Genomic DNA, 26,318 nt, shown 5'->3' on the forward strand with positions numbered 1-26,318 from the left:
CAACACCACAGTTCAAAAGCATCAATTCTTTGGCACTCAGCCTTCTTCACAGTCCAACTCTCACATCCATACATGACCACTGGAAAAACCATAAATAGATGGACCTCTCTTGGCAAAATAATATCTCTGCTTTTGAATATGCTATCTAGGTTGGTCATAACTTTCCTTCCAAGGAGTAAGCGTCTTTTAATTTCATGGCTGTAGTCACCATCTGCAGTGATTTCAGAGCCCCCCAAAATAAGGTCTGACACTGTTTCCACTGTTTCCCCATCTATTTCCCATGAAGTGATGGGGCCAGATGCCATGATCTTCATTTTCTGAATGTTGAGCTTTAAGCCAACTTTTTCACTCTCCACTTTCACTTTCATCAAGAGGCTTGTTAGTTCCTCTTCACTTTCTGCCATAAGAGTGGTGTCATCTGCATATCTGAGGTGATTGATATTTCTCCCGGCAATCTTGATTCCAGCTTGTGCTTCTTCCAATCCAGCGTTTCTCATGATGTACTCTGCATAGAAGTTAAATAAGCAGGGTGACAATATACAGCCTTGATGTACTCCTTTTCCTATTTGGAACCAATCTGTTGTTCCATGTCCAGTTCTAACTGTTGCCTCCTGACCTGCATACAGGTTTCTCAAGAGGCAGGTTAGGTGGTCTGGTATTCCCATCTCTTTCAGAATTTTCCACAGTTTATTGTGATCCACACAGTCAAAGGCTTTGGCATAGTCAATAAAGCAGGAATAGATGTTTTTCTGGAACTGTCTTGCTTTTTTGATGATCCAGCCAATGTTGGCAATTTGATCTCTGGTTCCTCTGCCTTTCCTAAAGCCAGCTTGAACATCTGGAAGTTCACAGTTCACGTATCGCTGAAGCCTGGCTTGGAGAATTTTGAGCATTCCTTTACTAGTGTGTGAGATGTGTGCAATTGTGCGGTAGTTTGAGAATTCTTTGGCATTGCCTTTCTTTGGGATTGGAATGAAAACGGACCTTTTCCAGTCCTGTGGCCATTGCTGAGTTTTCCAAATTTGCTGACATATTGAGTGCAGCACTTTCACAGCATCATCTTTCAGGATTTGAAATAGCTCAACTGGAATTCCGTCACCTCCAGGTTCATGGCATACCTTTTGCTGGAAGGCCCTCTACTCCTCCTTTGACTCCTAAAATCTTCACTAGAAAACTGAAGTATCTTCTCTATAAAGCCATACCTGACTCAGCCAGTCACAGTTCAAGAGTCTAGCCTTTGGCCTCAGTTTCTCTGCACCATTTTTCAGGATCCTTGCTCATCCCTTACTCCTGACCCTCAAAATGAATGAGATAGATCTTTTTCATCTGTCCATGGCACATTTTATTTATATCATATGGTATACCATATACCAGCTTTCTTGTTGCTTTATAATTTCATGTTTATTAGTGGCCCTTTTCCTTAGATCAAAAACTTCTCTAGAGATAGACTGAGTCTTGATATATCCTTATTTCTAAATAATACAATAGGTAACTTATTAATGAGTGTTTGTTGACTAAATGAATAAATGAATGAGTAGACCTAGTTGTTAATCTTGTTTTAAAAGTAACATGTTGCATTATATCTCCTAAAATATTGGGTGCATTTAAGAGAGGGTTTAAATTTTAATATTTCTAAATTCTGTTATCTCTCTATATACCAAGCATGTATGAGAAATGAGTGGCTGAATAAATAAGTGAAGAATATGTATATAATACTATTATATGACGCTTCTGAACACAGGAAAAAGTTTTATGATTATGAGAATCATTTTATTAAGAACAGAACAGCAGAGGTTTTTAGTTTTTTTCTCTCCTTTTAGAAGAGCATGCTGTTTTGAATGAAGCATTTAGGTCAGAATTTTATTTGGATATATCAATTCTTATTCTACCACACACAAACTTGTTCTGAGGGTTAAATGACTAAAATGTCACTTTGTTGTTGTTGTTTAGTTGCTCAGTTGTGTCCAACTCTTTTTGTGACCCAATGGACTGTTGCCAATGGGCTTTTCTGTCCATGGGATTTCCCAGTCAAGAATACTGGAGTGGGTTGCCATTTGGTTCTCCAGGGGATCTTCCTGACCCAGGGATTGGACCTTCATCGGCAGGCGGATTCTTTACCACTGGGGAAGCCCATACAGGCACTTCAGTTCAGTTCAGTAGCTCAGTCGTGTCCGTCTCTTTGCAACCCCATGAACCGCAGCATGCTAGTCCTCCCTGTCCATCACCAACTGCCGGAGTTTACCCAAACTCATGTGCATTGAGTCAGTGATGCCATCCAGCCATCTCATCCTCTGTTGTCCCCTTCTCCTCCTGCCCTCAATCTTTCCCAGCATCAGGGTCTTTTCAAGTGAGTCAGCTCTTTGCATCAGGTGGCTAAAGTATTGGAGTTTCAGCTTCACCATCAGTCCTTCCAGTGAACACCCAGGACTGATCTAAACTTAAAAATACTGTAACAAATGTAAGCCTCTGATACACAAAAAATTTTTACTCTCTCTGGGGATGGAATGGGTTGAGTAAAAAATCTTTATAGTGTTTTCTTGAAGTTCTTTGTGGTTACATATTTATATAATCAGTCTGAGATGTAATTGTCCAGCATATTTGGCTCATTTGCTCAGGATATTCTGGAATGAAATATGTGAAGATAATTAAAGTCAGAAAAAGACAACCAACGAAGATGAGAGAGCTGGAGATAGCATAGTATTTTAAAAAGACCAAAACTCAATGGATAGTTTTGTCTCTTAAGAAAACATGTTTTTTCAGAGTTAGCTTTTGAAATCCCTAAATTCTGGTCAAGTCATATATCAACAGTCTAGAGGCATAAATATTCAGTGTAGATGGATGAAAGGGAGAAAGGAAAGTGAAATCTGTCTTTAGGGTAATTTGTCACCAACTTCTACCTTAAACTCTAACTTGTAGAGATAGACTGGCCATTGAGGGAATTCTGTTTCCTCTTGATTTTTGACCTAAGAATTAACTTAAAAATAGACTAGAGAGTGTCCTTTCACCTAGTATTTATACTGATTCTTGCTGGCCTTCTAAGGGCTGTGATGTGCTGTGCTTAGTTGCACAGTCATGTCTGACTCTTTGTGACTGTAGCCCGCCAGGCTCCTCTGTCCCCAGGCTCCTTTGCCTGGGGATTTTCCAGGCAAGAATACTGGAGTGAATTGCCATGCCATCCTCCAGGGGATCTTCCCAACACAGTGATCACACCCAGGTCTCCCACATAGCAGGTGGATTCTTTACCTTCTGGGCCACCAGGGAAGCCCATAGCCAATAACCCCAAACTCTGTTTTGTTGCCTGCATTAAATATTAGAGAGAAAAATGCTAAAGATGGAGAAGGAAAAATTCTAGGAAAAAGAGAATTTTTAACCTTTTTCTTCCCTAGCTGTGACAGTTCCAGTGACCCATGTTAGATTCTGTCTTCTTTAGAAGTAGAGTAAAGGGGTAGGTAAAACCTGAGGTTGGGATTTTCGGCAAGGACACTGAGTGGAAAACACTTGTGAGGGTGTTTGGTCCAGCAGCTCTTAACCTTTATTATCATGCAAACTCACAGAGAAGTAACCATATCCTGTGCTAACAGTGGATTAGAATGATAGGGATCCTCAACTGGAGAATGTACCACTTTGGAGGAGGGAACAGATTAGATTATTGGGAGGAATATAGGTGGCTATGTGCTTCTCCGGTGGCTCAGCTGCAAAGAACTGCCTGCCTGCAACTCAGGAGACCAGGCTTTGATCCCTGGGTTGGGAAGATTCCTGGAGAAGGGGATGGCAACCCACTCCAGTATTCTTGCCTGGAGAATCCCATGGACAGAGGAGCCTGGCAGGCTGCAATCCATAGGGTCACAAAGAGTCAGACATGCCTGGAGTGACTGAGCACGCATGTGGCACTCATATGGGTAGATTAATGAGTGGGTCAAATAAAATCCTCTCAGTTTACAAGTGAGAAAAATGAAGTTTGAAGTGTTAAAGTAATGTTCCCAAAGTTCCACAAATAGATTCATGGAGACACTAATAAAATCTAAGATCCCAACTTCTATTCCAATCTTATTTTTTTCTAGTCACACACTATAGATTACAAAATAATATATGTTTTCATAGCATCTGTCTTCAGTAGGCCTTTTTATGTTATCTGTCCCTGTGTGATCATATTGTTAATTTTTGTAATTAAAGCACTGATTAACAATATGTTAATGTGTGTGATCATTTTGTTAATTTTCATGGTTAAAACACCAATGGGTGGTGGTTCAGTCGTTAAAGAAACCTGCAATGCAAGAGACCCAGGTTTGATCCCTAGGTCAGGAAGATCCCCTGAAGATGGGAATGGCAACCCATTCCAGTATTCTTGCCTGGAGAATTCCAGGTACAGAGGAGCCTGGTGGACTACAGTAGCCCATGGGGTCACAGAGAGTCTAACACTTTCACTTTCAAAACAGCAATGGGAAGGCTGTAATATCTGAAACTCAGGTAATACTGAGACAAGAAACTCAGAAAGAGTTCTATCTTTCTTTACTCCATGGTATATATCCATAGAAGTTTAGACACTCCTTATTTATGCCCCCCATCACATTTTATGAGTACTCATATTCCTACATCTAAGTACAGCTCACTTTTTAAATTAAATTTTGTCTCTTTACCATCTGCTCCATAAAAATATATATTATCTAGATATAAAAAGGGCTTATTATTAGTACTATTACTACTAATAACTATTATGAATTACTACAAAAGACACATTGTTTACCACTAACATTATTTGGTATGACTTCTTATAATTAGAAATAATAGCTAGCATTTTAATAATGCTTTCAAATTTCAAAAAGCTTATCTTTATATGTAGGTAAATTATATTTACCTGACTTATCCTATCAGAAAAGGAAAATAAAATTGTCCTTTTACTTTGCATGTCCTTTTTCATAAAGTCCTTGCAAATTGTGATAGTTATCGGAAGCAAATCTTTATCATCTGAGAGCGGTCCTATGAATTAATATATGCTGAGTCACTCAGTCATGTCTGACTCTGTGACCCCATTGACTGTAGCCCGCTGGGCTCCACTGTCCATGGAATTTTCCAGGCAAGAATACTGAAGTGGGTTAGCCATTTCATTCTTTAGGGGCTCTTCCCAACCCAGGGATTGAACCTGCATCTTCTGCACTGGCAGGTGTATTCTTTACCAGTGAGCCACCTGGGGAGCCCTGTGAATTAGGCAAGATACTAATTCTGTTTTACGGATGTGACTACCAGACCCACAGCACCTCCTGGCAGCAGGCACGTGGTAGAGCTGAGCTTGAAACTGTGGTCACCTGACACCAGTCCAGGGTACCTTATATACCCTGTTGGTACTTTATGTCATATTTTGATTTAAACAAGAATACTGAGCCTGGAGATTGATGATCTAAGTATTTTTATGGTGACTTTATCAATAATCACTCAAACAGCATTTCAGAGTTTAGTGATGCCTTGAAAATAAATCACCTAAATAAAGGTTGCTCTGAAAAGCTTACAAATCAGAAAGTAAGATTCTTAGCACAAGTACTGAATCCAATACTTTGTTCAAGTTAAATTAGACATGTTAGGATCATTGATAAGATGAAATCATGTTAGTTGATGACATGTCTTAAGCTCCATTAAACAGAAAATGAAAAATATGAGCTTCTCATAGAAGGAGCATGCATGGGCTGCAGAGTCAGTCAGATTTTTGCTGCTGTCTCAGTTATGCTGCTTTCCTGTAGGATAACTTATAGATGAGTTTCTTACCCTCTGTGAGCCTCAGTTTTCTCTTCTGTCAAATGGGCATAGCAATACTTCTATCCATATTTGTTTTAGTAATGTGTGATAAAATACTGAATCCAGAATAATCTTTAGCATATTTAGTAGTTCAGTAAATCACATATGTGGTTTATATGATTATTGCTAATATTGTTAGTAATTTTTATGTATTATACTTGAGTGTGCAATAAAATAAAAGATAAAAGTTTTGTTATAATCATTTCTTCCCCCTTTAGCACTAATCAGAGCTTGTATTACAGGATGGAGCTGTATTGCTGGTTAAAAGAAAGCACTTCATTTTCTCTAAAAGGCCAATTAGCATTGAATTTATAGGAGTTACAACAAAAGAATAGGTTAGCCTGAGACATTTCTTCTGTATCTCATAAGTGAAATATTTCTTATATGAAAAGTACTGCCTGGCAAATGGTTTAGAATGTTAAATATCTGTGCTCCTGGTTTCAATTCTTTGCACCTCAGTCTCTGATCTGACAAGAAAGGCCTCTAAAATCTATCCTGTCCAACTTTACTTTTTCTGGTTCTATGAAATGCCCTAGAGAGATCTTCACTACTAGTTCACAGTCTGGAAGGGGAGATAAGTAAACACATCTTTCTGTTACTTGGCTCAAGTGGTCTCACAGGAATACAGGATGTATACAGAATATCAGGGTCTTCGGGGAACCCAGAGGAGAAACCAGGTCTGCCTCTGGCTTTGGAGGCTTCTCAGATGGTTCCCACCGGGATCTGAAAGGCCAGCTGCTGAGAAAGCTTGATTCCAAAACCCCAGGATTTAGAGTAACACAACAAAGCAAAGAATAGTTTCTTGAGCCTTGATAAGAGTAGAAATAACATACCTTGTTTCTTTCAGCATTGCACCAAAAAATCATCCTCAAAGATTTCTCCTGTACTTGTAAATATGGCAATAAATACATTGATGATAAACCTATCAATGGTGTATGTTGCTGCACATAGTGTATAGAACATAATATCAGTTTTATTTATTTGCAGCAAAACCAAGGCAAGTGTCCAGCCCAGAATTGTTCGGTGGAAGGTCCTGCTTGGATGCCTGTTCACCACTGTACTGTAAGTTGCTTGGATTATTCTAAGATTGGCTAGGTTAGGAGATAATTATTTTTATATTTTGGAACAACCTTCATGGAATGTGCTAGAATACACTCTGAAATTCTAGACTTCAGCAGACCTTTTGAAAGGAGAAAGAATGTCTCCTCAGAAAGCTCTTCATTATACGAAACACCTATGATTAAGGATTGCATGTATTTCTTTTTGGAGTGAAAGCAAATTGCAAAAGATTTGTCTAAATGGAATATTGATGGTTTACAATTGAATAGTCTTTGAAATGAATATATTTGCCCATTTATTTTTCTCAGTAGCTGCATATTCATGAATACTTGATTTTAGATGCCTTAGAGAAAGATTCTTTCTCTTCTTCCATTCTTGTGTTGACTGTTTAATAGTGATGAGTACACAGATTTGCAATTTTCAACTCTTCGTGTTATAATAATAGACTCTGCATTTGTGTGAAATCTTCCATCACAGAATTTTCAAGTGCCTTAGAAACAAACAGGTACTATGTCATTATTCCTGTGTAGCAAATGGAAGACTTAAATGCCGAGGAACTGAGAACAGTGCACGAATTGTAAGTCTGGGAATAGATTCTGGACACCCTGACTGTCCTTTCGTGAACTCACTCTGCTAAGCTGTGCTCTGAATAAGTGAAGAAAGTGACCGATTCATATGATTCTCTCTTATACATACATTGCCTAACAGAAAGGACAGTGGTTCCTCTGGGAACTGTATGTGCTGTAGCTGACAGTTTGCATGTCATGAAATAATTTGTGTGTGATGAGGACAAAAAGTTCAACAGTTCCTTTTGAGACATTCCCCTCATTTGACCCACCTTGCAGGCAGTGTAAAGTGATATGTGGGACTCTTTAATAAATACCCTCATCTTTTGTTGAGGTACAGGCTTCTGAAAGGCACGGCTGCACTATCATAGCATGACTGACGACTGTGTTAAAAGGCGGTAGGTCTGGGGGAGCCTGCTTCTCACACAGATTGTGTGAGAAAATGGAAGCTTGTCTCTCTGTCTTTTGTTTATCTGTGGAAGATGAGATGGTGGGGTCACCTTTAGTGAAGGAGAGATGATGGTGGTAAATTTTGGAGGCATTTTTGCAGTGTGGAGGCAGCTGAGACTTGCTCGAGACTTGGAGAATAAAAATGTCACACTTTTGTGAGCAGATGGTCAGAAGGGAGTGTATGCTTAGGGACTCTGCTGATGCCAGAGAAAAGATGAGCTTTAATAATTCTATTTCTTCATCAATCACTGCTTTTATTGTATCCCTGATGATATTATTTCACAGTTACTGATTTATATGTCTGTTTCTCCAAAGAAATCATGTATTCTTCAGGGTCCTAGTATACCTACATCTAGGTAAATCCCTGAGTTCATGGTAGGAGCTCTGTGAGTGTAGATTTAATAAATGCATCTTAAATCTGTTGATTTCCTCTTTATAATATAAGCTTCAGTAAATTTTTTGCAACCCTCATATTTCTTGCTGAAGAAGAATAAATAAATATTTTACCTTCTTAGGTGGTTTCCATTTCTGACTTTCAGGTATCCTTTTATACTTTTTCCTTAAGAGTGTGTGTTTTGAGGAATTTTGTTTTCATACTAAACAAAATTTTGTCATTTGATTCAGCTGTGCCAGACACTATGGCAATTGCTAAAGATGAAAAATAAGTAAGATAGTGATTGCATTTTATCAAACACATTCATGTATTCCAGTTAATAGCTGATCCTCCAGTATACTGATAATTCCAGCTCCAAATAAAATAAATTTGACATTCTAGTTATTTTGTATAATCTTACTGCAGGAAAATCCATTATTAGAATTCTGTGTCTTATGGTTTAACAAAACAGTTGAGCCTTCATTATTGCCTTGGAGTTGGACCATTGAGGATCTGAGAATCCCAGATTGTCTTCCTGCTGTAGGACACTAAAGATCAAATATGGAGATAACTACACTTAAGATCCTTCCTGAAGATCACAAGTGTGAAGGCCCAACATTGAAATCTGATGTTCAGTTCTACGGTTAGGTGAGGGCATCAAAAAGATGTTTCTTCTTGCTCCTGCTTTAGAATTGGGAGCTGCTGTTTACATAAATTTCCTTTGCCATTTACTTAAAAGTAATAGTGAGCTGGCCAAGAGGTTCATTTGGGTTTCTCCATATGATGTTACAGAAAAACTTTTTGGCCAACCCAATACATCTCCTACTGGGGCAGACACTTTCTGCAGGAATTCTGCAACCCATAATGATTCTACTTTCTCTGTTCAGTAACTCCTTTCTGCAAAGGTAGGCACCTCACGGCCGTGTTTGGGCTCTCTGAGTCTGTCCCAGGCCATGACTGACTGATCCAGAGCTAAATATTTGATTCTAGGTGAGCTAGTTGGATTCTGTCTCCTGGGTATTTGAAATCTGTACCAGAGAGATATGAAACTGATAGCCATCAATATTGAATCATATGAATGACAATAGTTTGGGAAACATCCTGTGAACCTCAGTTGCTAAAATTCCTTGAGCTGCCATGTATTTGCCCTTTGAGGTTTTGCTTACTCAAATCTCTCTTTGATTTTGTGAAAAGGTCCCAATAATCTGCTGATAACCAGTAAGTTACTTTTTTCCATTAAGTTATATACATTATTTTTGATACTGTAAACTATTTTGTATTGGGCTATAACTGATTAACGATGTTGTGGTAGTTTCAGGTGAACAGCAAAGGGATTCAGCCATACATGTTCCTATGTCCATTCTCCCCCAAGGCCGGCCCGCGCCCCAATCCAGGCTGGTACATAACATTGAACAGAGTTCCATGTTAGATTTTATTTTGTTTGTTTTGAGAAATTTATTGTTCTTTGATTTATTTGTAGCCAAAAAGTAAACAAAACTCCCTAACTAATATCCCCTGGTCAGCAACATTTATGGAGCTCTCACTAGAGTTAAAGTTGATGTAATGAGTAGTAATCTCAGACAGAAAGAATTACTCAGAATTGTGGGATTTTGATCATTTATAATAGTCCATCCATTTCAGTATTTGGTTATATGCAATAGTTGGGTACATAAAAATGAGCAAGCAATAATTTGGTAATGACTTAATCCACATTCTAAAGTGAGAAGTATGGATAGTTAACTATACAGTAATAAAAAGCATCTTTACATAACAAAACTGTATAAGATATATAAAGTAGTTCTGGTATTAATTTTCATTTTTTCATCTCTCAAGAAATAGAGAAAATCTTAGTCTCCTGTGTTTAAGAGAATGTCTTATTAGTCTCAAATCCCCCATGGGCTGAAGCAGGTTATAAATAAATTAATACATACTTTCATTCATAATAAATAGTTTGTTATCTTTGTGCATTTTTAAAATTCACTTGATTCTTTCCTATATTTCTATCCCTATTGCCTCATTCTTTCCTGGTGTTTTGTTCTAGGATGATTGTATCCTTATAATTGGGCTTTATTACTTTTTTCAGAACAGTCCTGATCTTTGTGTGTTCATTTGCCCTCAGGTTCATTTCAAATGCAAAGCTTTTGTCACTGGTTTTTCCAAGAAAATTTATCCCTCCAAATTGCTTTGCAGATGCCTAACAACAGCTACCTATTGCCTCAAAAATGACTTCTATTACTTCTTGCTCATTCTCTTCTAGGAGGCTCTCTCTTTTGGCACTTCACATCTCTGTAATAATGGGACCAAGAAGTATTTTTAAAGACTTTTCCTTTTAGACAGAATTACAGTGTACAGATTGTGATTCAAGCTGGATAGAAAATTTACCTCCAGTAATTATACAGAAACATGGACACATTTATAATTCCTGAATACTTGTAAGTGAAATATCTTTTCTAGTGAGAAGTGTGACAGTTTTATTGTTTACTTAACTCTCCTTGTAGGGCTATATTAAACACTAGAATGATAGCCTTCCTCACCTCTGTACTTTAAATTTAGTTGGGTTGTATGCACATTGGTTTGTATGATCATAGCTATGAACACAGTGATTACCTGAACCTCTGCCACTTATTAACAAATGAGAAGAGACCCATAGGTTCTGGGACTCAGGTGAAGACAGGCAGGTCTCTGAATCTGGAGTGAAATAGGCTAAGAATTAGTTTTTGGCTGTTGACCAGCTGCAGGAGGCTTGACCAGCTACTGCTGTTCAGGGCAGCTCTCTGGTCCACTCAGTTTGACTCTGGCCTATGCATGGATTGGGTCACCCAACAATCCTTAATTATTAAGCATTACTCAGAAATGGCTGTAACATATTATTTTATTGATTGGACATGTGGTGTATCAATACATAGAATAATTGTGTGCTTGCACACCCCTTAATTCCTGGAAATTTAAAAAGAGTATCATGAGAGGAGTTTCAAAAAGCTAAGTTGAAAATAAAATCTCTGCTATTAAGGAGCTTATCATGGATATTGTTATATCTACATATCTCTATTATTATATAATATTCACCTATAAATAGATATGGGAAATATTTTCAAAAATCATTTATGCATTTGCAAATATTAGAACACTGTACTCTGAATATATCAATTCTTATTTACTCATTCAAGAAGTACCTACTGAGCATAGTTTATAAGTTGTAACTAACCCTTCAATTCCTCTGGATAGAACAGGGAAAAATACATGCATATAATCATTATAATGGGTAATACATACTATATAATGGTCTATAGTGCATGCTGAGTCAAAAAGTCATTTCCAACTCTTTCTGACCTCATGGATTGTAGCCCGCCAGGCTCTTCTATCCATGGGATTTTCCAGGCAAGAATCCTGGAGTGGGTTACCATTTCCTTCTCCAGAGGATCTTCCTGACCCAGGGATTGAACCCTCATCTCCTGCATTGCAGGGGGGTGCTCTACCACTGAACCACCTGGAAAGCCCATGGTCTGTAGAAAAAACTATAAATTCGCAAAATAGATATTTACCTCAAGATGGATTTTAGAAGAGAGAAGATGCAATATTTGATGATAGTTAAGTATAAAAGCTTTAGAACTGAATAAGATTTGTGTTGGGCTTCCCTGGTGTCTCAGATGGTAAAGAATCTTCCTGCAGTGGGGTCACCAAGAGTCAGGCATGACTGAGTGACTCACTTTTGCTGTTTTCACTTCAAAGTTTGTGTTAAAATATGAATTCTGCCACTTACTTGTCTTTATAACCTTGAACAATTTGCTTAATCCCTCTGAGTTTACACCTGTAACAAGATATTTTGAGATTTACATGAGATAATGCATGCTGCTGCTGCTGAGTCGCTTCACTCGTATCCGACTCTGTGCGACCCCACAGACGGCAGCCCACCAGGCTCCCCCATCCCTGGGATACTCCAGGCAAGAACACTGGAGTGGGTTGCCATTTCCTTCTCCAGTGCATGAAGGTGAAAAGTGAAAGTGAAGTCGCTCAGTCGTGCCCGACTCTTAGCGACCCCATGGACTGCAGCCTACCAGGCTCCTCCGTCCATGGGATTTTCCAGGCAAGAGTACTGGAGTGGGGTGCCATTGCCTTCTCCGGAGATAATGCATAGCAAGTGTTAATACACACCGGGCATATGGTAATTACTTGAAAACTGGTAAAAGGAAAAAAAAAAGATAGGTCATTTTATAAGAAAGTGAAGGAGGATGAACTGGTGAGGGAAAGCATAAAAACAGGCAGTAAATCATCATTAACTGAGGGCTCCTTATTTAGGAGGGCCCTTCCTTCTGAAGGGCTTCCTTGGTGGTCCAGGTAGTAAAGAATCCTCCTGTAATGCAGGAGACATGAATTCGATACCTGGATTGGAAAGATCCCCTGGAGAAGGGAATGGCTACCCACTCCAGTATTCTTGCCTGGAGAACTCCATAGACAGAGGAGACTAGCAGGTTACAGTCCGTGGGGTCAAAAAGAGCCAGACACAACTGAGTGGCTAACGCTTTCTTTTGAAAGGAATTCAGGCTGGGACATGAAGTTTCCATGAGTTAATACACAACTCTTTATGACTATAAAAAGAGAAATCTTGAAGCTCTTGAAAATAAACATTTGCCCTCTGACAGGAAAGAGTTAATGATATGGAGTGTCATATTGAGATGTTTGTATTTTGAGTAATATAAAGCCATTTTTGAAGAGTGGGGCTAGATACTCTCTTTAATTTAGAAGCATATGAACAATTTCCCTACCATGCCTCTCTAGATTATGAAAGTAATTTTTCTGTTTTATAGGAAGTCAATAAAAACAGACCTTCCTCTAAGAAACCAGAGGAGATGTTCTTTTAAAGTGTTAATTGTTTCAGCATGTTCTCCCAGTCTGCCTCCCATTATCCACAGTTGGATCATATGCTTTAATTGAAACCAGTTAATACAATGTGCATAAATAAGCTCTGCTATACTAGTGTAAAGCTTTTATTCGCTTTGTTTTGGTAGCTCCTCTCTCCCCCCTTTCTTTCCTCCACAGTTCTTTATGTGACTTCATTTTGTATATCTCCCAAGTAAATACACAGACCATGGCACTAAGAAATGTCCAGTCATAAAATAAATAATGTTGTGTCTGTTTTCTGAGTGTTTGCAGAATTCTTAGGAATGCAGAACCTGCTAGGCCAACTCTGCTGCTGGGAAATTTCACCCAGGATGGCTTTGATGGGTACTGTATTCCAAAGACTGGATGTGATTTTTATTTCTTAGGACAAGGATTTCATACTATCATTGGTTAATGCCCTTACAGAGCAAAAAGTTAGGATAAGATGATCACAGCTTTAAGAAAATTATGGAAAATTACAGAGTACAGGGCCTTAAATTGGTCTACACTGGGATTAGAGTACATCTGGCCATAGGGGTGGTAGCCATGGAATTAAAAAAGAATCCAGAGGGGAAATTATCTTAGAAAAATCACAATGCACTTTAAGAAATGTCAGCTCTGTGCAACGGCTCTGATTCCAACTTGGTTGTAGTTAGGGCTTTGAATCAAGAAAGTGTGAGGAGGACTAGGCTGACACAATGGAGACGTTCCTGTTTCCTCCTCTCTTCTGGCCCTTACAGTACTTTCAGCTTGTACGCTTCCTCTCTAGGTTTGAAAGAGCCTTCTGGGAGCTGCAGTTGTGGTTGTTGTTCAGTCGCTAAGTCATGTCCAACCCCATGGACTGCAGCACACCAGGCTTCCCTATTCTCAACTATCTCCCAGAGTTTGCCGAAGTTCATGTCCATTGAGTCGGTGATGCTATCTAACCATCTCATCCTCTGCCATCCTCTTCTCCTTTTGCCTTCAATCTGTGTTACACTGATTTTTGAAACATACTCAGAAAGGGAACCCACAGTATTTATGGGGTTGGGGGGTGCCTATTGGTTCACGTGAGAGAGGAAAGGGCATTTCCAGTGAGCACACATAAAAACTATGCAGAGTAAAGAACAAAAGACATGTAAACATGTACCCAACATGCCTGTGCAGAGATGAAGGTTTCACGTCCTGAGGTTGCTGGCAAGACCTGAGAAGCTAAATAGAGGAATGGTAGGTAACCATCTGGGAACAAAAGGCAGGCCAACAGTAAAACTGGAGCCAGCAAAGTTTGTGTCTCCAGCTTCCTCTTTCTGCACCTTTTAATATTTCCCTAGAATTCCCACTTTATCCAACTTAATTAATCTTCAGTCAGTTCAGTTCAGTCCTCAGTCGTGTCTGACTCTTTGCGACCCCATGGACTGCAGCACACAAGGCCGCCCTGTCCATCATCAACTCCCAGAGTTTGCTCAAACTCATGTCCATTGAGTCGGTGATGCCATCCAACCATCTCATCCTCTGTCATCCCCTTCTCCTCCCACCTTCAATCTTTCCCAGCATCAGGGTCTTTTCCAGTGAGTCATTTCTGCACATCAGGTAGCCAAAGTATTAGAGTTTTGGCTTTGGCATTAGTCCTTCCAATGAATATTCAGGACTGATTTCCTTTAGGATGGACTGGTTGGATCTCCTTGTAGTCCAAGGGACTCTCAAGAGTCTTCTCCAACACCACAGTTTTAAAGTATCACTTCTTTGGTGCTCAGCTTTCTTTATAGTCCAACTCTCCCATCCATACATGACCACTGGAAAAATCATAGCTTTGACTAGACGGACCTTTGTTGGCAAAGTAATGTCTCTGCTTTTAATATGCTGTCTAGGTTGGTAATAGCTTTTCTTCCAAGGAGAAAGCATCTTTTAATTTTATGGCTGCAATCACAATCTGCAGTGATTTTGGAGCCCCCCAAAATAAAGTCTCTCAGTGTTTCCATTGTTTCCCCATCTATTTCCCATGAAGTGATAGGACCAGATGCCATGATCTTCGTTTTCTGAATGTTGAGTTTTAAGCCAATTTTTTCACTCTCCTCTTATACTTTGATCAAGAGGCTCTTCACTTTCTGCCATAAGTGTGGTGTCATCTGCATATCTGAGATTATTGATATTTTTCCCGGCAATCTTGATTCCAGCTTGTGCTTCATCCAGCCCAGCATTTTGCATGATGTATTCTGCATATGAGTTAAATAAGCAGGGTGACAATATACAGCCTTGATGTACTCCTTTTCCTATTTGGAACCAGTCTGTTGTTCCATGTCCAGTTTAGGGCCTTCACATTCAGTTAAACCTTCCTACCTTATCTTTTTATAACATGCAGCCAAGAATCCGAGAGATCACACAGAATTAATATAAATCCTTATGACAATTCTTCCTATGTGTATTTGGAGTTTTTTTGTTGTTGTTTTCCATCAGTGTTTTTATTTTTTCACAGATTTACTGAAATATAATTCATACACTGTAACAATTCAGCAATTTAAATGCCCAATTCAGTGATTTCAGTACATTCACAGAGTTGTGCTACTCAACTACCAATTTTAGAACATTTTCATGTCTTTAAAAGGAACCCCAAGCCCATTAGCAGTCATCCCCATTCCTTTTGCCTCAAGCTCCTGGCAATCACTAATCTGCTTTCTATCTCTATGAATTTGCTTACTCTGGACATTGCCTATAAATGGAATTATAAAATATATGGCCTTTTGTGACTAGATTCTTTCATTTATAGTATTTCCAAGGTTTATCCATGTTGTAGTATGTATCAGTTGCTTATTCCTTCGTCTCAATGAATAGTGTTTCATTATATGGACATACTACCTCTTGTTTATCTGTTCATCAGTTGGTAGACATTTGTGTTGTTTGCCTTTTTTCAATATTGTGAATAATGCTGCCATGAGTACACATGCAAGTTTTTGTATGGACATATGTCTTTAATTCTGTTGAGTATATCCCTAGGAGAGGAATGATTGCCTTGTGTGGTAACTGTGTTTAACTTTTTGAGGAACTGCCAGATTGTTTTGCAGAGCTGTTTTACCATTTTATATTCCTACCAGCAATGTATGAAGGCTCAACTGTCCACATCCTCATCAGCATTTGTTCTTACCTTTCCTTTTTATTGTAGTTTTCCTAGTGTTTATAAAGTAGTATCTCATTGTGGTTTGGGATTTGCAGTTCTCTAATAATTAGTGATGTGCTGAGCATCTTTTCATGTACTTTTGGGCTATTCATTTGTTTTTGGAGAAATGTCTATTTAAGTTGTTTATATTAAATTTGTTTCATTTTGTGTGGTTTTTTTTTTTGGTCTTTAGTTCTTTCATAAGAGTTTTCTATATGTTCTTGCTACTAGTTCATTATTTTATACATGATTTGCGGGTATTTTGTACTATCCCATGGTTTATCTTTTTATTTTTTGATTGCATCATTTTAAGTAAAAAAAATTAAATAGATGAAGTCCAGTTTACTTTTTTTCATGTCACCTGTCATATCTAAGGAGGCTTCATGTAACAAGGTCACAAAAATTTACTCCTGTATTTTCTTCTAAAAATTTTATAGTTTTAGCTCTTACATTTAGGTCTATGACCTATTTCTAGTTAATTTTTATGTATATTTGTATATGGATAGCCAAGTTTCCCTGAACCATTTGTTGAAAAGCATTTTATTTCCCCACTGAACTGCTTTTACATCCTTGTTGAAAATCAATTGACTATTAATGTAAAGGTTTATTTTTGGACCTTCAATTCTATTACATTGATTTATATCTTTTTCCAGTGCTATACTGTCTTGATTACTTGCTTTGTAGTAAGTTTGAAACTGAGAAGTGTACATCTTCAATTCTGTTCTTCTTTCAAGATTGTTTTGGATATTTGGGGTCCATTGCATTTTTATATGAATTTAGAATCAGCTTGTCAGTTTACAGAAGAGTCATCTGGGATTTTGATAACGATTGCTCTGAATCTGTAGATTAATTTGGGTTTTATTGCCATTTTAACAATACTAAATTCTCTGATCCAGTGAATGCTTTACTCTTTATTTAGGTCTTTGATTCCTTTCTACAGTGTATTTATAGTTTTCAAAGTACCAGTTTTTGCATTTTTTTGGTTAAATTTGTTACCAAACATTTTATTATTTATTATGCTATAAAATGTTTGTTTCCTTAATTTCACTTTCAAATTCTTCATTGCTGGTATATGGAAATACAATAAATTATTTACTTATTGTTTGTGTACCCTGTAATATTGTTGAACCTCTTTGTTCTAATAGCTTTTCAGTGAATTCCTTAGAAGTTTCTGTATACAAGATCATGTTATCTACAAAAAGGGATAGTTTTGCTTCTTCCTTTGCAATCTGGATGCTTTCTATTTTATTTTCTTGCCTTGGTAAGAATATTCAGTACAATATTAAATAAAATTAGGACAAGCAGACATTCTTGTCTTGTTCTTGCTTTTAGGGGAAAGTTCAGTGTTTCATTATTAAACATATTATTAGCTGTGGGATTTTTATACCTGGCTTTTATCAGCTCAAGGAAGTTCCCTTTGAGTCCTAGTTTGTTGAGTGTTTTATCTTGAAAGAGGGATTTTGTTTATTTGTATGTTTGTTTTGATATTTGTTTTTAAAACTTAAAATTTTCATGTGCTGTAAGAATGCCTTGACTTTCTATTGAGAACACTATGCAAAACTTGTCTAGGATTCCTGAAAGTACAACCTACCTACTCATAGTCTACACCTGGCTTTGCCAAAGGATAACTCTTCCCTTATTTGACAGATAAGAAAACTGAGGCTCAGAGAAGTGAAATATTTTTTTGAACTTGCAAAAAAATATTCTTTGGTATTTTTATGTACCCAATCTGGTGCTATTTCTAACATAATTCACTGTCTCTCCTGAGCAAATATATTATCTTGAGTTTTCTGTGAACAATTCAGTTCAGTTCAGTCACTCAGTCATGTCTGACTCTTTGCAACCCCAGGGAATGCAGCACACCAGGCCTCCCTGTCCATCACCAACTCCCAGAGTTTACTCAGACTCATGTCCATTGAGTTGGTGATGCCGTCCAACCATCTGTGAACAGTAATTCAAAAGAAACTGGTTTTTTAGTATCTGTGCCTTATGTCATGAGAGGTGCCAGCTGGATTCTGTACATTGAATGCTGGGTAACACGGCATTGCTGGACATCCATATTGGCAGCCACAGCAGCACATCTGAAGGTCTTCCGTCACAGCACCAGCAGGATGTCTATTCTCATATGACTTATTTGGAGAAGAACACCACGTAGATAACCACTATATAGAGAGTTATAATAAACCTGACCATTTGGGAATTTAGTTATGTCCTTCCATTCAGAGCTAATGAAATTTTAATAATGGATTTTCCTTAAAAGAATTTCTAGGCTCTATCTTTCTTTTTCTTGGTTTCATCATTTGACATAAGAATTAAATATGAAATTTTCTCTCAGAGATCATTCCATGATAAGCTGCAGGGTTGTTTGTCACAGGCTTGTAGAGGGATGATAACATAGAATATGGTGCTTCACATGAAAAGATGCTCAACATCACTCATTATCAGAGAAATGCAAATCAAAACCACAATGAGGTACCATTTCACGCCAGTCAGAATGGCTGCGATCCAAAGTCTACAAGCAATAAATGCTGGAGAGGGTGTGGAGAAAAGGGAACCCTCTTACACTGTTGGTGGGAATGCAAACTGCTGCTGCTGCTAAGTCACTTCAGTCGTGTCCGACTCTATGCGACCCCATAGACGGCAGCCCACCAGGCTCCCTCGTCCCTAGGATTCTCCAGGCAAGAACACTGGAGTGGGTTGCCATTTCGTTCTCCAATGTATGAAAGTGAAAAGTGAAAGTGAAGCCACTCAGTCATGTCCGACCCTTAGCGACCCCATGGACTGCAGCCTACCAGGCTTCTCCGTCCATGGGATTTTCCAGGCAAGAGTACTGGAGTGGGGTGCCATTGCCTTCTCCAGGGAATGCAAACTAGTACAGCCACTATGGAGAACAGTGTGGAGATTCCTTAAAAAACTAGAAACAGAACTGCCTTATGACCCAGCAATCCCACTGCTGGGCATACACACCGAGGAAACCAGAATTGAAAGAGACACGTGTACCCCAATGTTATCACAACACTGTTTATAATAGCCAGGACATGGAAGCAACCTAGATGTCCATCAGCAGATGAATGGATAAGAAAGCTGTGGTACATAATACACAATGGAGTATTACTCAGCCATTAAAAAGAATACATTTGAATCAGTTCTAATGAGGTGGATGAATCTGGAGCCTATTATACAGAGTGAAGTAAGCCAGAAAGAAAAACACCAGTACAGTATACTAATGCATATATATGGAATTTAGAAAGATGGTAACGATAACCCTGTATGCGAGACAGCAAAAGAGACACAGATGTATAGAACAATCTTTTGGACTCTGAGGGAAAGGGAGAGGGTGGGATGATTTTGGAGCATGGCATTGAAACATGTATAATGTCATATAAGAAACAAATCGCCGGTCTAGGTTTGATGCAGGGTGCAGGATGCTTGGGGCTGGTGCACTGGGATGGTGCACCGGAGGGATGGTGTTGGCGGGGAGGTGGGAGGGGGGCTCGGGATTGGGAACACATGTACACCCGTGGAGGATTCATGTTGATGTGTGGCAAAACCAATGCAATATTGTAAAATTAAAAAAAAATAAGTTTATATATATATATAAATTAAAAAATAATAAAAAATAAAAAATTTTAAAAAAGAGCTGTACAAACCTGGCAAAGTAGTAAGGGACATTTTGGGTAGGTCTGTGAGCCCTCAGAAAAACAGTGGTGGCCAGGAAACATTATTCAAAATAACCCCTTTTCTGATGCCACTGCTGAATATGTGTGTTTACATCTAGTTTTCCCTAACAGTACAGAAGCCATATCCTGAATTGTACTCTTGTTCACAATATAAAGATAAGCCCACACTGAAAAAAAAAAAAGAATATTGTGCTTCAGTTATTTATAAATGATTAAGAACAATGCTAGGTATTTTCAAATTCACGGGCTTTTTCTCTGTGTTCAGAAAAGCCCCTGGAAAATTTTTTTTGTTCCCTCTGACATTGATTTAAGGAAGCTGCAGCTGTATCTGCTGAACAACATTTTATTTACTTAGTATCCCATAACCTCAATTATGTAGTATAAACTGAGAACCATCTGGAAATAAACATTGTGTTGAAGTCCACTAAACCAGTATTTCAAAGCTCACAGCTCACTTACAGGGCACCTACCTATTTGTGACCTCACTGTGTGAGCTTCTTATTATTTCTCAGGCGCCTGTGTTTGAACAAGAGAGACCCATTATACCTTTTTTTTTCTGAGCCGACATTTCTAATAATCCTGGCTTATTGAATTCTGGAGTGGGTAACCTTTCCCTTCTTCAGGAGATCTTCTCAATCCAGGGGTCATACCCAGGCCTCCTGCATTGCAAGCAGATTCTTTACCAGCTGAGCCACAAGGGAAACCCTAATAATCCTGGCTACATACTGTCTAAACCATTAGAAGGTCCAGATAATAGAACAGGTATATGGAAATTCAGGAGAAAGCATTAATAAAGCCTGGTATATTAGGATCTATGGGGAGTGTCAGACAACAGTGAAGAAATAAGGAAACATTCAGAATGAGCAGAAACCCTTAAACTCTATGAGGTAACTGAGTGGTGGAGCCTGGGTTCTTTGCAACTTGATATTTTACTTGACGTTCATAAATGTTGGCCAGGAGTCAAAATATAAAATTATATCCAATGATTGTTTTTGGAGAAGAATTACCTTAGTGACTTCTAACAGCAGTTACTGAAACATTTGCAAATTTTTAAAAAATGTTCAAAATATAAAAACACATTGTGCTGCAAAGGATAAACTTTAATTATCTGGTAGATTCATGTTTGAAAACACCTCTTTCTTTGATGGTTTTGTTGATGAGCAGGGAGGTGGCATGCTTCAAAGTGAACAAACTGTCAGGGCAGTGGATTCTTCTCCTCTCAAGTAGTTGAGTTAGTCATTTGAGTTTGTGGTGGAGGCAGAGGTGGCATTGAGGGAGTCAGAGAGACTGGCGGCAGAACAAGGAGCGCTGGTGACATGTGAAAGGTGTGCCTTGGGTTTTCTAGTGTCACTGATTTTTAGCAGTGTAAGATCTTGGCACATGTTGGCATTCCATGAGCTTCTCAGTGAGGGTAGCGTTCTTCCTATTGAACTTTGCCTTTGTTACTTAAGGAAGCAGTGTTAGTTACATAGTAACAGGGTCATGAGTATTGGAGTCAGGAGGAGCTTGAGATCTCCTTTCTCTCACTAGCCATATGAACTTCAGTAAGCATTTCAACAACTCTTTGTCTCCCTTACCTCATAGGTGAAGTAAGAACAATAAATAGATACCTACCTTGTAAGACTATTTTCAGAATTAAAGACAATAAATACAATATGCCTAAATTAGTGTCTACTATGATAGCACATAGTAGGCACTCAAATGTGTGTTGATTTTGTTATTATTCTGGCATTCCTGTTTTTGGCACGGTAGAATTCTGAAAATGGTTACAGCTTGAGATCCATATTTACCCCACCAAGGCATTTGAGCAGTGAACTCTCAATAGGATGACCTACTTTCCTCATATCTCAGATTTTAGATGTAATTGAAAAGGTATAGAGTTTGAATATTTAAATCAGTGAATTTCATTTTAAAAAGCGTAAAGGTTTGATTTTTTGACAGTGATTTCTAACACGATTTCTGTCTTTGAAAGTTGTTTGTGAATTCAGTACCATTGCTGTATTATGTTTTGGCCACTTGAATTCCTAGAAAGTATGATGAGAGAATGGGCTTCAGCGCTGCGGGGTGAAGGTGCCTCTAAAGCACGCATGATTGGGTTGTGGAGTGCGGGCTCGTGCAGGTACGATGAAATCTCCCTTCCCTTTCCAGTAACAAGGTAAATGAGTGTCTTATGAACTCCTCTAGGTTCCTTTCCCTAGCTCTCATATTATCCCCTTTAACTGATGTTTTTAGATCACGTGGAACAAATAGAGACATTATCAAGTATTGATTTGGGTATTGGAGCTGTTCATAAACCAGCTACCGTTATGAGTCACGAATGACAAGCTCTTCCAAGTGAATACTCCTACCTTGAAAACCTCATACTGCACACATCTCCTTGATTCAGGGGATGGGTATATTGCACAAACTTAGATGAAGGCCATACAACACATGAACAGGAGGGTACTCCATGTAGTGATGCTTATAAGCTTTTAAAAATATTTGTTCTTTGTGTACTTTTTGTACATTGAAAATTATTTATTGGGCTTCCCAGGAGGCTCAGATGGTAAAGAATCTGCCCGAAATGTGAGAGATCCAGCTTTGACCCCTGGGTAGAGAGGATCCCCTGGAGAAGGGCATGGTTACCCACTCCAGTATTCTTGCTTGGAGAAGTCCATGGGCAGAGGAGCCTGGTAGGCTACAGTCCATGGTGTCACAAAGAGCTGGACATGACACAGACAAATTATTTTTCATGAATCTAGAAATCCGAGGACATAGCAAGAAAGCAATGTTATTTAGATAATTAAATTACACAAAGAAGATATGAAGGTGTTTTTGTCAAAGACTTTCTTACACCTGCTAACCATTCTGACTTTCTGTGCTGCTCTTCTGATTGTGCTTGTCCCCTGCTCAGACTTGCCTCATTAGACTTAGCCCCAGGTCGTCCAAACAGAGGAAGCTATTCTGTGAGGCCACGTCTATAGCAGCAGCTAGCTTCCTACGTCCAGTGCAGAGTGTGGGTGTCAGTGACAAACCTCTTGAAGCAGCCTCCAGCGACTTCAGATCTCTGTGGACTTGTACACATGTTTGGACAAACTTGGCCTGGAGAAAAGTTTTAACAGTGCTTGACACAGAAATGGAACATTAATTGCTGCAGCTCCTCAAGGAGGTCCTGTTGACAGCAGGCAGCATTAGTCCCCTGACAGCCTCATACAAACAGCCCTTCCCAGCCTGGATTAAATGGGCTGGCTTCAGCAACAAAAGGTACAGCAAATGCATTTAATCAAAACCCCAAACCTAAGCATGGTTGAAGGAGGTGGCAAAGGAACCAATTCCATAACAACCACTCTTCCTTTATAGCAATGAGAGAAAATGTATATAAACATTTGAGTACTTCATTTACTGACCCATATATTTTCAACCAACTCAGAACAAACACCTCATTTAAAAAATCAATGCCATTCAAGTTTGGATTGGCTAAATCTCCCAACCACAGGGAAAGAAATGCTAACTGATCTTGAGGGCTATTTTAGATCGCATTTTGGTGAAGTAAAAAATTACATAATTTAATATCCACAGCTTAATTAAAACATCCTATAAATATCTTTTCTCTAAATATGCTAATCCTTATGCTGTTGAAAGAATCCATTTGTTTCTGCAATATATTTGGTCATACACTGTTATTCTTTAGGTTATATCAGCATTTTCATTAAAAAGTTGTGATCTGTTTATAACTCAGAAGCAGAAACATCTTCTGAGCTAAAACTTAATGTCCAAAGTCTTCATCCAAAAACAGTTTTCTTAAGTACACACAGAATGGAAGTTTTTTGACTCTGTGAAAGCTTGAGGTCTATAGGAAGACTTATAAGCCACCAGCAAAAGAATCGCATCTACTTCTGTGCATCAAGACAGCCCACAGAATCTGTGAAAGAAGCTAGGCTGTGGAAGGGAACGCAACCTCTTCTGATACTGTGCTGGAGAATCAGGGAACATAGGGTTATTCTTGGTGGCACTGCTTGAAGGATACTGGAAGGATCGTGGACTCTGGCACCTCCTGTAACTGGTTGGAGTCCTGCCGTTACTGTTTATTTGATTTGGGAAATTCCTTCTGAGCCATGTGTGTGGATTGAATGAAATGACACACAGAACTCCTGCATACCCTTCAGTTTCTTCTGTTATGATTTGTGATGTTTTCCAAAACTGCTGACTTGCTTTTACTCCATTGTTTGTTATTGTTCAGTTGCTAAATCGTGTCTGACTCCGCCACCCCATGGACTACAGCATTATAAGAAGCCGGGCTTCCTTGTCCTTCACTGTCTCCCAGATTTTGCTCTAACTCATGTCCATTGTGTCAGTGATGCCATCCAACCATCTCATCCTCTGTTGCCCCCTTCTCCTTTTGCCTTCAAACTTTGCCAGTATCAGAATCTTTTCCAGTGAATCTGCTCTTTGCCTCAGGTGGCCAGAGTACTGGAACTTCAGCTTCAGCATCAGTCCTTCTAATGAATAGGTCACCACTAAAGAGTGTAAGGACATGTCACACAATTAGAGAGCAGGCAGAAAATCACCTGTTTCTTCCCCGCCTATCCCTAGTTTGGGGACTTCCTTTGCTTTTGGTAGTCTTAAACTATGTAGACAGGAGCCCACACTGCCCAGCAAGTCAACATGAGCAGGCATTCTTGTCAAGGAAATCCCTTGGCAACAGAAATGTGGCCTTTTGTAGATAAAATGAAATGTTCTCTTTACAACTGTCTATTTAAAGAAAAAACAATTGAAAGTAAGGAAAATTTTAAATTTTCTGTTGTCAGAAGAACTGTCCTCTTGACAAGAGCTATTTCATTATCTGAACGTGTGTTATTTAAACGAGCCTCAGTCTTCTATACCACATCTCCATTATTTTTTAGGCTCATCAAAACCTATTTATCCATCTGCCTTTCCTCCCTTCATTAATTCTATAAATATTTACAGAGTGCCTACTATGTCCCAGACACTGTACTAAGTCCTATAAATTCACAGTGTGAGGAAACATACACAGTCCCTGCCCTCGAGGAGGGAGCAGCAATAAATTAAAGAATCTTATAAATGAAGATAAAGTAACTTGGGTGGGTGTTGCAGAGGAGAGGTGCTTGGTGCACTGGGAATGCTTTTGAGGACATCCTTATGTAGAGAGGGAGGTCAAAGAAGCATTCCCTAAGGAGATGCTAATGTTATTCAGTTGCTAAGTCGGTCTGACTTTTTGTGACCCCATGAACTGCAACACACCAGGCTTCCGTTCTCTACTACCTCCTGCAGTTTGCTCAAGTTCATGTCCATCGAGTTGGTGGTGCTATCTAACCATCCAAGGGGAAGCAAATTAAGCTTAAGTTTTAAAAGTAGGATCAAAATTGGGGAAGGAAGAAGAAGAGATTTATTTGGGAAAAGGGAAGCATATATACAAGGATCCTGTCTCGGAAGAGAAAGGAGCTGTATAACCAGGAGGGCTAGAGGGAGAGAATACAAGGGCAGCTTGGTAAGAGAAGATTGGAAAAGAAGACACAAACCATCTAATATTAAGGATTTCATTGAATTATTTTAAGTAGATTGGAGAGAGGGGAGTGAAGCAGGTAACATGGTCATATTTGAATTTTGAAATTATCACTCTCGATGTTATGTGGAGAACAGATAGGATGATGGGGAAAAAGTTGCTGGTTAAAAACAAAACAGAAAACTACTTATGAAGCTTTTATGGGAGTCCAGGTGAATGATAGTGGTAGCTTGAATTAGGGTGGTGGTGGAGATGGAGAAACAATGAACAGATATGAGATTTTTAGGTATAAGCATTGCAGGACATAGATATGAATTGCTTATAGGAGTGATAAGAAAGAAAGTCAAAGTTGACTCCCAGTTACCTGTGTTATGTGAAACAGTGGGTAGAAGTATCATTTACTGAATTTGAGAGCTCTACAAAATCTTCATTTCTATAGGAAGATCAAAATATGCATTCTAGATAACTTAAGTGTGAAGACTTTCATTTTATTCATTTATTTAATGAAGTACAGTTGATTTATAATATATTCATTTCAGGTGTACAACACAAGGATTCAACTTTTTTATGGATCATACTCCATTTAATGGTATTATAAAATAATGACTATTTCCCTGTGCAGTATAATACATACTTGTAGCTTATCCACTTAATACATACTAGTTTGTACCTCTTAATTTCCTACCCCTATCTTGCTCCTCATCCACAGTTTTCCCCCACTGGTGGCCACTAGTTTGTTCTCTAAATCCAGAGTCTGTTTCTGTTTTGTTATTCTTTCATTTGCTTTATTTTTCAGATTTCACATACAAGAGATTAAATATTTGACTTGTCCGACTTATTTCGGTAAGCATAATGTATAACACCCTCTAAATTCGTTCATGTTGTTGCAAAT

General features: G+C 38.7%; 1 protein-coding gene across 6 annotated transcripts in view; it reads left to right on the plus strand.

The window, feature by feature from the left end:
* The window catches only part of DLG2 (discs large MAGUK scaffold protein 2), a 2,338,778-nt gene that overhangs the window by 512,818 nt on the left and 1,799,642 nt on the right, over positions 1-26,318 (plus strand). For all 6 annotated transcript variants that reach the window (XM_040255566.1, XM_040255568.1, XM_040255582.1 and 3 more), the window contains one exon: positions 6,775-6,849. In XM_040255566.1, the coding sequence (XP_040111500.1) occupies positions 6,775-6,849 (75 nt within the window). The remainder of the gene's footprint in view (positions 1-6,774; positions 6,850-26,318) is intronic.

Source organism: Oryx dammah, unplaced genomic scaffold (genome assembly GCF_014754425.2).
Source record: "Oryx dammah isolate SB20612 unplaced genomic scaffold, SCBI_Odam_1.1 HiC_scaffold_15, whole genome shotgun sequence".
Taxonomy (NCBI): Eukaryota; Metazoa; Chordata; class Mammalia; order Artiodactyla; family Bovidae; genus Oryx; species Oryx dammah.